The sequence below is a fragment of the Myxocyprinus asiaticus genome, chromosome 47 (assembly GCF_019703515.2).
Source record: "Myxocyprinus asiaticus isolate MX2 ecotype Aquarium Trade chromosome 47, UBuf_Myxa_2, whole genome shotgun sequence".
Taxonomy (NCBI): Eukaryota; Metazoa; Chordata; class Actinopteri; order Cypriniformes; family Catostomidae; genus Myxocyprinus; species Myxocyprinus asiaticus.
The window spans coordinates 16,760,733-16,773,015 of NC_059390.1; the positions used below are offsets into that span (position 1 = coordinate 16,760,733).

The following is a 12,283-nucleotide window of genomic DNA, read 5'->3' on the forward strand; positions in this document are numbered from 1 at the left end:
AGAGATATCTCTGTCAACCTTTTTTTCTATCAACTGCAGAATTCCATGGTTGTTGATTGGCTGAAGTCTTCAGTTCATCAATAACAATAATTATTTATCTTCGCTTTTTCTGTTCCTTATTGGTAGCTGAGTTTTTAGCACACAAGTCAAGTAATTTTTATTTGAATAGCGCTTTTCACAACACACATTGTTTCAAAGCAGCTTTACAGGAAATCATGCATTAACAAAAACAAAACAAAAAATGAAACTGTAATATCTATAATGTCTTACAGTGATCATTGTTTAGTTTCCTTAAATATGATTGTAAAATATGTATAGAAATTAAATAATTAAATAATAATTGTATATAGAACCCCTGTGAGCAAGCCGAAGGCGACTGTGGCAATGACCACAAAATTCCATAATACTGTATGTTGGTTAATGGAGAAAAATAACCTTGGGAGAAACAGCCTCACTGTATGGGCCAGCCTCTGGCTAACATCATGAATATAATGCCAATATCACTTAATTATGTATAGTGCAAGTCATGGTTTAAAATGATTAAACTAATTAAGTGTTAAGGGTCAGTGTCTGGTAACCAGATATGAATCTCGAGGTTGAGACATGGAAACAAATAGAGTAATATTAGCGTAGATGCCATTCAATTTTATGCAGATTTATAGATCATGATGGATGTTTCTGGTTGTGGCAAACCTAACTGAAGCAGCCTAATTGTGAGTTGAAGGATAAATTAGGTGTATGCCTGGCTAAATAGATGAGTCTTTAGTCTAGACTTAAACTGAGCGAGTGTGTCTGCATCTCGAACAGTGTTAGGTAGACAATTCCATAGTTTTGGAATCAAATAGAAAAAGGATCTACCTCCTTTTGTGGATTTTGATATTCTTGGAATTATTAACAAGCCAGAATTTTGCAATCTTAATGAACGTGATGGAATATAGTGTGTCAGAGTACTGAGTCAAGTACTGTGGAGCTAGACTATTCAAAGCTTTGTATGTAGTTAACAGAATTTTAAAATTAATACGAAATTTAACAGGTAGCCAATGTAACGTCGATAAAATTAGGCTAATATGATCATATTTCTTGGTTCTAGTCAGCACTCTGGCTGCTGCATTTTGAACCAATTGAAGTTTATTTACTGAACTTGCTGGACATCCTCCCAGTAATGCATTACAATAATCTAGTCTTGAAGTCATGAACGCACGAATACATTTTTTGGCATCAGCAAAATTGAGCATGTGTCGTAATTTAGCAATATTTCTCAAGTGGAAGAATGCTGTTCTACAAACATTGGAAATTCGATTTTCAAAGGACAGATTGGTATAAAATATAACACCTAAGTACTTTGCAGAAGAAGACGACGTAACAGTACATCCATCGAGAGACAAATTATATTTTAGCAGCTTATTTTTAGAGTTTTTTGGTCCAATCATTAGCACCTTTGTTTTGTTGGAATTGAGTAGAAGGAAATTTCTGGCCATCCAATCTTTGATTTCTTTGATACACTGCTAATTTGGAGAATTGTGAATTTTTGTTGGGTTTAGAAGAAATATAAAGTTGGGTATCGTCGGCATAACAGTGGAAACAATAAATGAACAAGTCGCCCTTTCCTCTTTCATTTTTTACAACACTCCTGACCCATGTTCTGAGTCTAGGTCTGTGGTCCTGAGCCTTCGCTTGCGACTGGTTCTTGTGTCTTTGCCTATTCATGCATTCAGACCTCATCTGTCTTGGCTTGCACCTGGAATGCACATGTACGATTAGCACTGGTGCCCACCCCCCCCCCCCCGCCCCTATAAACTAAATGTAAACTTTACATCTATATCAGTTGAGTGACACATTCAAAGTCATAGTGTGAATATATAACCTAATATTTCTAAATAGCAGGATTTTTTCAAAATACAGCCATGTCATAATTATTCAACCCCTATTGCATGTAGCTGTTTCTTAAATATGTAAGGCTACACAAGTAATTGTTTTTTAAAACAAAATTAAGTCATGAATCTGCAATGGCACTTATTTAAGTTTTCAAATTTAAGTTTAGCGTTGTAAGCAAAAATGTATTTCTATACAAAAAATGCAATTAAAAATAAGCTGTCTCAAAAGCTAATAGAGGAGATTATTTTATTACACAAGAAAGGTCATGGCTAAAAGTACATTTCCGAGGCACTTCAGTTTCCAATAGACAAAGTTGGCAGCACTATATATAATTTTTTTAAATATGGTACAACAGCAACCTTCTTGGGGTGTGGAAGAAAGCAAAACTTCACCAAGGGAAATGTTGACTTGAATATTCAAGAAATAATAGGGAAGAAGTAGGAAAGACCTGTGGAGTCCTGGAAGAAGGTTTTGTAGACGTATGACACTAAACTGAAAATGAGTTTTAGACCCATGGGTCAGCAGTATGTCTGGAGTAAGATGACAAGGTGATGACAAGAACGACACCATCCCCACAGTCAAGCATGGAGGTGGGTCAGTCCTGTAATGGGGGTGTTTTGTGGCTGCAGGAAACGGCTATCCAAATTTTTTCTTTGTTGCCATGATTTTTTTTATGATTGTGCCATTCTATTATAACCTATAGTTGAATATGAATCCCATAAGAAATAAAAGAAATGTGTTTTACCTGCTCACTCATGTTTTCTTTAAAATGGTACATATATTACCAATTCTCCAAGGGTATGCAAACTTTTGAGAACAACTATAACTGTATTCCACTACAATTTCAATTTAAATCATTGGTAATTAGAATACAGTTACATTACGTTACAAACGGGCAAGGGGAGCAGAGGAACAAGGCAAAATCAGGGAGGCTCGAAACCAAGGTGGAGCCAGAGGGATGGAGAGCCAGGGCGATGCTGCAGGCTCGGAGGACCAAGTAGACCAGAGCAGATCAGGCAGATGGCCAGGAGACCAGGGAGACCAGAGCAGATCAGGCGGACGGCCAGGCAACCAGGGAGACCAGAGCGGATCAGGCGGATGCCCAGGTGACCAGGGAGACCAAAGCAGATCAGGTGGACGGCCAGGAGATGACCTCAGGTGGGGACTGGGTCAGGAGTCCTGGGAGGCGGCCGCAGGGCCGAGACAGGGTCAGGAGGCCTGGGAGGCGGCCGCAGGGCAGGGACAGGGTCAGGGTCAGGTGGCGGAGCAACTGTAGGAGGAATAGTCTCTGAGGGAGTGGGCGGAGCCGCAGGAAGAATAGTCTCTGGGAGCGGAGTTACCAGGCACGATCATCATTTTTTATCAAGAAAATTCACATTGGATCATAATTTCTTTTTTTTTTTAGTAAGACCTTTGATATTAAGGCAAAAATCATATTCTTGATAATAATGTTTGTGTTGTTTTCCTGTAAAAATATCTAAAAATCCTTAAAACAAGATTAATTTGATTGATCTTGTTTTAGAAACAACACTGAATAAGATATTTAGGTTTTTCAGAGAATGCATTTTTAAAATGTGTAATTTGTCTTACTGTACTGGCAGAGTTTGTATAGTCAAAACAAGTGAAAATATCTACCCGTGCTGAAGAAGTAATCCAAAGTATTTAGAATATGATACTGACCTTGAGTAATCTAATGGAATACTTTACAAATTACATTTTACAGCATGTATTCAAAAGTAACCCTCCCAACCTTGTATATACATATATATGTATACACATACATACATACATACATATACATACATATACATATATATATACATACATACATACATACATATATATACATACATATATATATATATATATATATATATATATATATATATATATATATATATATATATACATACATACATATGTGACATACAGTATATGTATTGATCAGAAATTCCAAATCAGAGTTTTATCTTAAGTCAGTTACAGAGAACCTAAATAACCCCTCAAAATTTTGGAAATTAATGAAAACTTTGTCAGGTACACATGTTGCTTCAAGCCTCCCTGAACGTGATCTGGTTGGTTTAGAGGAAATAAAGGATAAGGCCGCTATTGTCAATCATTTAAAACAAATACTTTATCCATGCTGGATCTGTATTTGACAGCACAAATGAAAATACCTCAGTCCCTTGTTCTATCACCACGGAAATTGATGGAAATCGGGATTTGCTTGATTTTAAACCCATTTCAGTTGCTCAAGTCTGTAAAGCTCTGAAAGCCATTGACCACAAAAAGTATGCAGGTCCAGACAATCTGGATCCTTATCTTTTAAAGGTGTCGGCAGATATTATTGCTGAGCCTGTTACTTACATTTTTAATTTAAGTCTCAAATTCGATACCGAAAATGTGGAAAGCTTCTAATGTTAACCCCTTACTTAAAGGTGGAGACCCCTCACATTTGAACAACTACTGTCCGATTTCCAAACTTTCAGTCCTGGCTAAGATCTTTGAATCATAGGTAAGTGTGCAGTTAAACAGTTTTTATCTGATAATAATATTTTAAGTGATTTTCAGTCTGGCTTTAGAACTGGTCACAGTACCATTACTGCTGCAATGGCTGTGACAAATTATCTTTTTGGTGCCATGGACAAAAAGCAGCATTGCGCTGTCTTATCTGTGGATCTAAGGCGTTTGATTCAGTGGACCATGAACTGCTGCTGAACAAACTTAGGAATGCTGGTCTTGGTCCTAAGGCTGTTAATTGGTTCAGAAATTATTTTGTATATCAAACTCAGTGTGTCTATGCAGAGGGCCATAAATCTTTTTTTTCTTGAGATAAATAAAGGTGTCCCACAGGGTTCCATTTTGGGACCTATTTTGTTTTCCATTTTTATAAATGAATGGGTAACGACATTCAAGCAAAATTATAACTGTATGCAGATGACACTGTCAATTATACATATGCTCCCTCCATAGTGCAGGCAATGCAAGAGCTTCAGACTGCATTTCAGTCATTACAAACTTCTCTGCAGAGTTTAAAATTGGTTTTGAATGCTCAGAAAACAAAGTTTATGGTCTTCTCAAAAGCTCATTTACAGCTACTTGACGATGTTAGAATTCTGACGTCCGATGGTAAATCCATTGAAAGGGTGTGTTCGTACAAGTATTTGGGTATATGGATAGACGACAAGCTTTTATTTAACGTACATATTGCTAATCTATTTAGGAAGCTTAAAGTAAAGACTGTCTTTTATTTTAGAAATAAATCTTGCTTTAATTTTAATGCCAAGAAAACACTTGTGGAAGCTAAGTTTCTGCCTGTGATTGATTACGGTGATATATTGTATATGCATGCAGCCTCCTCAATGTTACAAAGCCTTGATTCAGTGTACCATGCATCTCTATGTTTCATTACAAATGCAAAGTCTATTACTCAACATTGTATTCTTTATGATTTAGTGGGTTGGACATCATTGACCAATCGCAGACAACAGCATTGGTATATTTTTTATCTATAAAGCTATACTAGGTAAACTTCCAGCCTACCTCTGTACCCTTCTCTGTCTCAGCATTGGTAATTATCAGCTGTGGTTGCTTTTTAATGTACCACGGGTTGTGACAGTTCTGGGGAAAACTGAATTTTCCTACTATGCTCCTTGGACATGGAATAATCTACAGAAAGATCTCAAATTAAACTTATTTATATCCATTGATAAATTTAAGGACATCATAAAGAATATGGTGGAGGTATGTGTCTTTTTTTCGTGAGAGAACACTGTGTTTAAATAGCTGTTCATGTTGTTTATAGGTTACATTTTAATATGTTGTGAGTTTGTATTGCTGCTACCTTGGCCAGGTCTCTCTTGTAAAAGAGATTTTTGATCTCAATGGGACTTCCTGGAAAAATAAAGGTAAACAACAAACAACACATACATGCATACATACATTTAGTCTAGAGGAACAAAGATTCATTATACACACTTCTTTGTGTGTGCTTTTTTTGTATAATTTTTACAATATTGAATAAGAAAACAATTTGTTTAAAGCTTTTATGAAAATTAAAATAGTAGAGAACAGAGTTACACACCTATGAGAATGGTAAAAGGCACGCACATACACACAAGTTTCACAATTAGGGAAAGTAAGAGGCATTAACTACACAAGGTGCTTGTTCTAATATTTCAAGTAATTCACAAAGATTTGACGCGAGGTAATTGTTGTAATAAAAGGCACCGAAATAAAATTACACAGTTCTCTGTGACATATTTTAAAACTGATTGGCAGAAATGCCCAGCTCCAGTTTACAATCAAATCTTAAGACAGCCAAAATAAGTACAAGCTTGATCACAGAACTACAGCAAGTGTAGGATATTTTTGTTCACCCCATAATTTATATAATAGACGAAAGCAATGTAACATTGCTTTTGTATGTCATTTACCAAAGTGCCCCAGGCAATTTATCTGTCACAAAAAAACAAAACAAAAATCATCACAGAAAACTACATGGAAATTTGAAATGATACCAGAGCTAAAAGGGGGAAAAAAGCCAACCCTTTTACAGTATGTAATTTAATTTTATCCTATACTGTTGCCTTTTATTCCAGGAAAGCCCTACATCTAACAGGATCCCCGAAAAGCAATGAGATTGTAATTAATAATGCATATAGAGGATTTCCCATAATAAGAGCCACAGCTTGCTCAGGTGTCATGTTAGCTGAGATGGAATATATACAAATCGTGTAACATGCATGTTAAGGACAGTACAGTCAACAAAAAGAGCATTACAAGACTCAATCTTTTTCAACACTGTGCAACATCAAGCAATAACTCAGGCAAACCAAACATTAACACAAACCTTCATAGGGGAATTCACTTTCTTGAATTTTAAGACACTTTGAATGTTTGAATGCGAGCATGTAAACGCCTCAGACAGGTTCAATGCTCAAGTGTTCAAGTGCAATTAATGCAATCACACGTTTAAAGGCCTCAGATGTAAACAAATGTGAAACCCTTTTTCCCCCGAAAACAAACTATGCTTTTAATTTTAAGTGGAGCACCCTAAATCTTGACAAAGACAGCTTAATAGGAGTTTATCAATAATTGACAACCAGATTAAAGTGCCATTTCAACCTCAGGTTATTCTGTTCACAGTAAAAGTGTTGAAGTGTCATTGCTGTTTTTTAGTATTTTTGCAGAATGTTGTGGATGGAGTTTAAAGTATAGGTCACCCCAAAATAAAAATTCTCTCATCATTTACTAACCCTCAGGCCATCCCAGATGTGTATAACTTTTTTTCCTTCTGCAGAACACAAAAAAAAGCTTTTTAGAAGAATATTTCAGCTCGATTCAAGTCAACAGAATCCAAAACTTTGAAGCTCCCAAAAGCACATAAAGGCAGCATAAAAGTAATTCATATGACTCCCGTGGTTTAATCCATGTCTTCTAAAGCAATCCAAACAGTTTTGGGTGAGAACAGACCAATATATAACTCCTATTTACACTAAAAATCTTGACATCAGCAGCCTCCTTCAATCATGATTTCAAGCTTGATTTAACTTCACAGCACCATCTAGCACTCTGTGCATGCATGAAGTACTAGGATGTATAATAAAGCTTGAAAACATGATCATGCCTAGAGACTGCAATGGCAAGATGTACAATGTAAAAAGGAATTATATTTTGGTCTGTTCTTACCCAAACCTGTTTGGATCGCTTTAGAAGATATGGATGAAACCACTGGAGTCATATGGATTACTTTTATGCTGCCTTTATGTGCTTTTTGGAGCTTCAAATATTTGGTCACCATTCACTTACAGAGTGAAGATGTTCTCCTAAAAATCTTAATTTGTGTTCTGCTGAAGAAAGTCATACACATCTGAGGTAGCATGAGGGTGAGTAAGTGATGAGAGAATTTTCATTTTTGGGTGAACTATTCCTTTAAGGCAGATTTAGGTTCCCTGGACTGAGGATGATTTCCTCAGCAATGTACTATTTACTTAGAAGACTTTCCAGAGGTCATCAACACTGATTCAAAACAAACAAAGCAAAACAGCATTCATTCAAATTTCAGTCAACACAACATTTCCACGTGTGGAGGGTTCAGGAGCAGTCGGTGTATGTAGTGACCATGTTGCCCCTTCGCTGTGTGACAGTCCTACAGTGCTGCCTGCCAGAACCATGAAACCTGCGCTGAGTCCGAGTCTGGTGTCCATCAAAAGAAAACATCCTCTCCATGTCTTCAAACATATCGTCAAACATACCACCACCGAAAGTGTGGTGCCTCCTGTGTCTGCTACGGGCTTCTTCATGAGCCTGAAAGTGATTATCAAAATGTCTTTCATTCTGGGAGTGAGGGTTGTGTCCGAAGATGTCAAAGTCTGTGAATAAATCGTCAAAGTTGAAATGTTGACGGAAGTGGTCGCCACCTCCTCTCGTGCCCTTTCTAGAGAAAGGATTGCTCCTCATCTGATCATACTCCTGTCTCCGCTGGTCATCAGATAATGTTTCATATGCTGGGAATAAAAAGGAGCCAAATTTAGACAAAATTTATGAGATATGTTAGGTAGGTAGAATACCAGGGAGTGACAGCCGCAGTCACCATTTGCTTTCATTGTATTGGAAAAAGGCATTGTAAACTTTCTTCAAAATTTCTTCTCTTGTGTTCCACAGAAGAAAGTCAAATGGGTTTGGAACAACATGAGGGTGATTAAATGACAAGATTTTCATTTTTGGGTAAACTAACCTTTTACACAACAGAACAGAACACCATGTTAAAGGGATAGTTCACCCAAAAATGAAAATTCTTTCATCATTTACTCAATCTCAAGCCATCTCAGATGTGTATGACTATCTTTCTTCTGCAGAACACAAACGAAGATTTCTAGAAGAATATCTCAGCTCTGTAGGTCCACACAATGCAAGTGAATGGTGACTAAAACTTTAAAGGTCTAAAAGCACATAAAGACAACATAAAAGTAATCCATACGACTCCAGTGGTTAAATCCATGTCTTTAGAAGCGATATGATATGTGTGGTTGAAAAACACATGTCCTTTTTACTATAAATTTACACTTTCACATTCTTCTTCTTTTGTTTTTGGCAATTCACATTCTTTGTGCATACCACCACCTACTGGACAGTGAGAAATGATAGTAAAAAAGGACTTCAATATTGATCTGTTTCTCAGCCACACCTATCATATCGCTTCAGAAGACATGTATTTCACCACTAGTTTTATGGATTACTTTTATGTTGCCTTTATGTGCTTTTTGGAGCTTCAAAGTTTTGGTCTTCATTCACTTGCATTGCATGGGCCTACAGAGCTGAGAAATTCTTCTAAAAATCCACATTTGTGTTCAGCAGAAGAAAGTCAGACACGTCTGGGATGGCATGAGGGTGAGTAAACGAGGAAAGAATTTTCATTTTTGGGTGAACTATCCCTTGAAGTCTTTGGTACTATGGCACCATCATATGTCCAACACATAAAATGCTTAGAAAGGTGTGTCCTGCTGTGTCACTTTAATAGGTGTGTTGATGTCACTGAAAGGGAACTCACCCTCTGCAATTTCTCTGAAATTTGCTTCTGCATCAGGGCTTTTGTTTTTATCGGGGTGGTACCTCATGGCTAGTTTGTGGAAGGCTTTTTTGATCTGCCGGTCAGATGCATCTTTGGGGACACCCAGGATCTCATAGTAATCTTTCTCAGCCAGAATCAGCTCTGTGATGAGCAGAATGCACACAGCCACTGTTAACACTGACTGAGCTGTTGCCATGCCAGCAGTCAGACCTGTAAACAGGAAAGAGGAGGCGATAGATCACAGTTTATTTGCAGAGTTCCCTCTAAAGAGCAGTCTTTCAGACAGACATGTCACTGTAGTACAGTTTTTTTCTCTATAGGCTATATAAGCTGCCTGGCCAAATAAAAAAAATAAAAAGTCACCGTTTGGATTTAAATAAGCAGATACTTAAGAGCTTATGATTGGATCATTATTGCAGAGATTAATATGTTTCAGCTGGCAACAATTCTTTTAACACTAACTGATGCAGTGTGTAGCTTCTCATTTCTTAAACAACCATGTCGGAAGATGTATCCCGTGGTTGTGGAAAAGATGTTACTGTGTTTCAGAAGGAGCAAATTATTGGCCTGCATCAAGCAAAGAAAACAACTAAGGAGATTGCTGAAATCACTGGAATTGGGTTAAGAACTGTCCAACGCATTATTAAAACCTGGAAGGATAGTGGTGAACCGTCAGCTTCACTGAAGAAATGTGGTCAGAAAAAAAATCTTGAATGATCGTGATTGGAGATCACTAAAACGCTTTAAGTCACATCATAAAAACTCGACAGTAGAACTCACGGTTATGTTTAACAGTGAAAGTAAGAGCACCTTACTGTACCACCTTTAATGAGCCGCTGGCGTCCCCCTTTACATGGCGCCCCTATGCACTGCATACCTTGGATATATGGTTTTTGCGCCTCTGGTCACTAATTAGGGGTCGTTCACACCGAACGCGTCAATGCATCCGTCCGCGCTATATTTCAATTGTTTTCTATGTAAACATCCACTAGTCGGACGTCTTTGACCGTTGAGGCGCGTCTCGCGCAGGAGCGCCGCATTTTTAGACGCCGTGTCAAGTTAAGAAGAACTCAAACTGTTACAAACGCGTCTCGAGACATCTGCGTTAGTGACGCGCTGCGTCGAGCCTTTTTGTATCGCAAGTACGCGTTCGGTGTGAACGACCCCTTGGTTTAAGAGCACGTTTTAACTCTACACAAGAGCAATCTAGCTTATGAGATATTTTATAACAGAGAATAACAAAAACATATTATTAACTACAGACCTTGTCACGACTTCCCCAAGTCTGGAAAACAGTTTTAAAATACCCTATATTTCCAGGTCTTCCATAACCATGTGAACCTTATAACATCTAGACTGGTTAGTGTAACTGTTCTCCAAATAATATGAACTCCAAACTTGGAATTATTTAAAAATGGAAGATTAACCGGATAGCACCTGGACAGAAATGTTCTAGAACTTTCTAAATGAGTGTGTGTGTAGAAAAGCTTAACACTTAGGTCGTAAGCACAATTAATATGATAACCGCTAATATATCATATTTTATATAGGATTTAAGTGTTTTAACTTACCCAAGCAAGTAAACGCAGTCTATCCCAAAGCTGCATCCACCGCAGAACAGCTGATCGCTCTTTTCAGCGATGTGACAGCTCAAAAGTGAATGCACCACGACTCGCAACGCGATTGGCTGTTTTACGCGATGAATGACTAAAAGAGTTTTGATTGGTCCAGACCGTTGAGCACATGGAACGTTTTCCCGCACGTCACTTCCTTGTGTTGTAAAAGGAAGATGCTTAGCTAGTGCTGTCAACCTGTGCAGAAACAGCAAACTGCCTTCAAACTACAATAAAATAATGAGCTTTTATCCGTAAGATTATATTTTGCCCTGTTTTAGTAGGGCTCTATTGAGTGGCCAAAGTTTCGCCTTTTGACACAGAAAAAAGCCCAAGTGAGAAGATCTCCAGTCTCAAGGCCAAAACCAAAGTGCTGAAAAGACAGAAGGAATGCACCGTAGCAAAGATCAAACTGCAGAGTTTTTGAGGAAGTGTAATGCAGTGTGTGAAGAAAGAAAGAAAGAAAGCACTGCATGACTACTTCACAGCTCCGTCACTTTAGTATTTCTAAATTGATCATATCTTATTCTGCAAGCACTACATAAAATATAGTTTTTGGTTTCTGTTTTGTAAATGTTTATTCAGAAAGGGGATTTGGAAAAGTGAATATTCCCATTACCAAGCAGGCAACAGTGTCGTAACAAGATTGTAATATTGGGGTTCACCTTATTAACAATTGCACTTAACACTACATGTCAAAAGTTTGGACTCACCTGCTCATACTTTATTATTTCCCATGTTTTAGAAGAATGTTTCAGCTCTGTTGGGCCATAAAATGCAAGTGAATGGTGAACAAAACTTTGAAGCTCCAAAAAGCACAACTGCACAATAAAAGTAATCCATATGATTCCAGTGGTTTTCATTTTTGGGTGAACTATCCCTTTAAAAGCAGGATTGTCATAAGACTTTGACTAGGCTACAGGACAAATTGAACAGTAAGTTCTGGAACAAAACTTCATTTAGGCAATGTATTTTATTATTATTATTATTATTATTATTCTAAAACATGTGTTTTAAGATTTCATTTTATTTTTTATTCTTTATTTAGTTTGTTTTTAAACTGGGACTTTTTTTATTTAATTCTGTTTTTCATTACATGGTGCTTTATTTTTATTTATTTTTTTCATTTAAACAATGTATATGTTTTTATATAATTCAAAACTATTTCATAATATATATATATATATATATATATATATATATATATATATATATATATATA

General features: G+C 37.0%; 1 protein-coding gene across 1 annotated transcript; it reads right to left on the minus strand.

The window, feature by feature from the left end:
- Positions 1-5,802: 5,802 nt before the first annotated feature.
- On the minus strand, positions 5,803-11,115 carry LOC127436890 (dnaJ homolog subfamily B member 9-like). Its single transcript, XM_051691380.1, has 3 exons — positions 11,020-11,115; positions 9,428-9,658; positions 5,803-8,384 (listed from the first exon to the last, which is right to left on the minus strand). Exons 2-3 carry the CDS (start codon positions 9,642-9,644, stop codon positions 7,972-7,974), a joined length of 630 nt encoding a protein of 209 aa, XP_051547340.1. The 5' UTR covers positions 9,645-9,658; positions 11,020-11,115; the 3' UTR covers positions 5,803-7,971.
- Between the last annotated feature and the right edge of the window lie 1,168 nt (positions 11,116-12,283).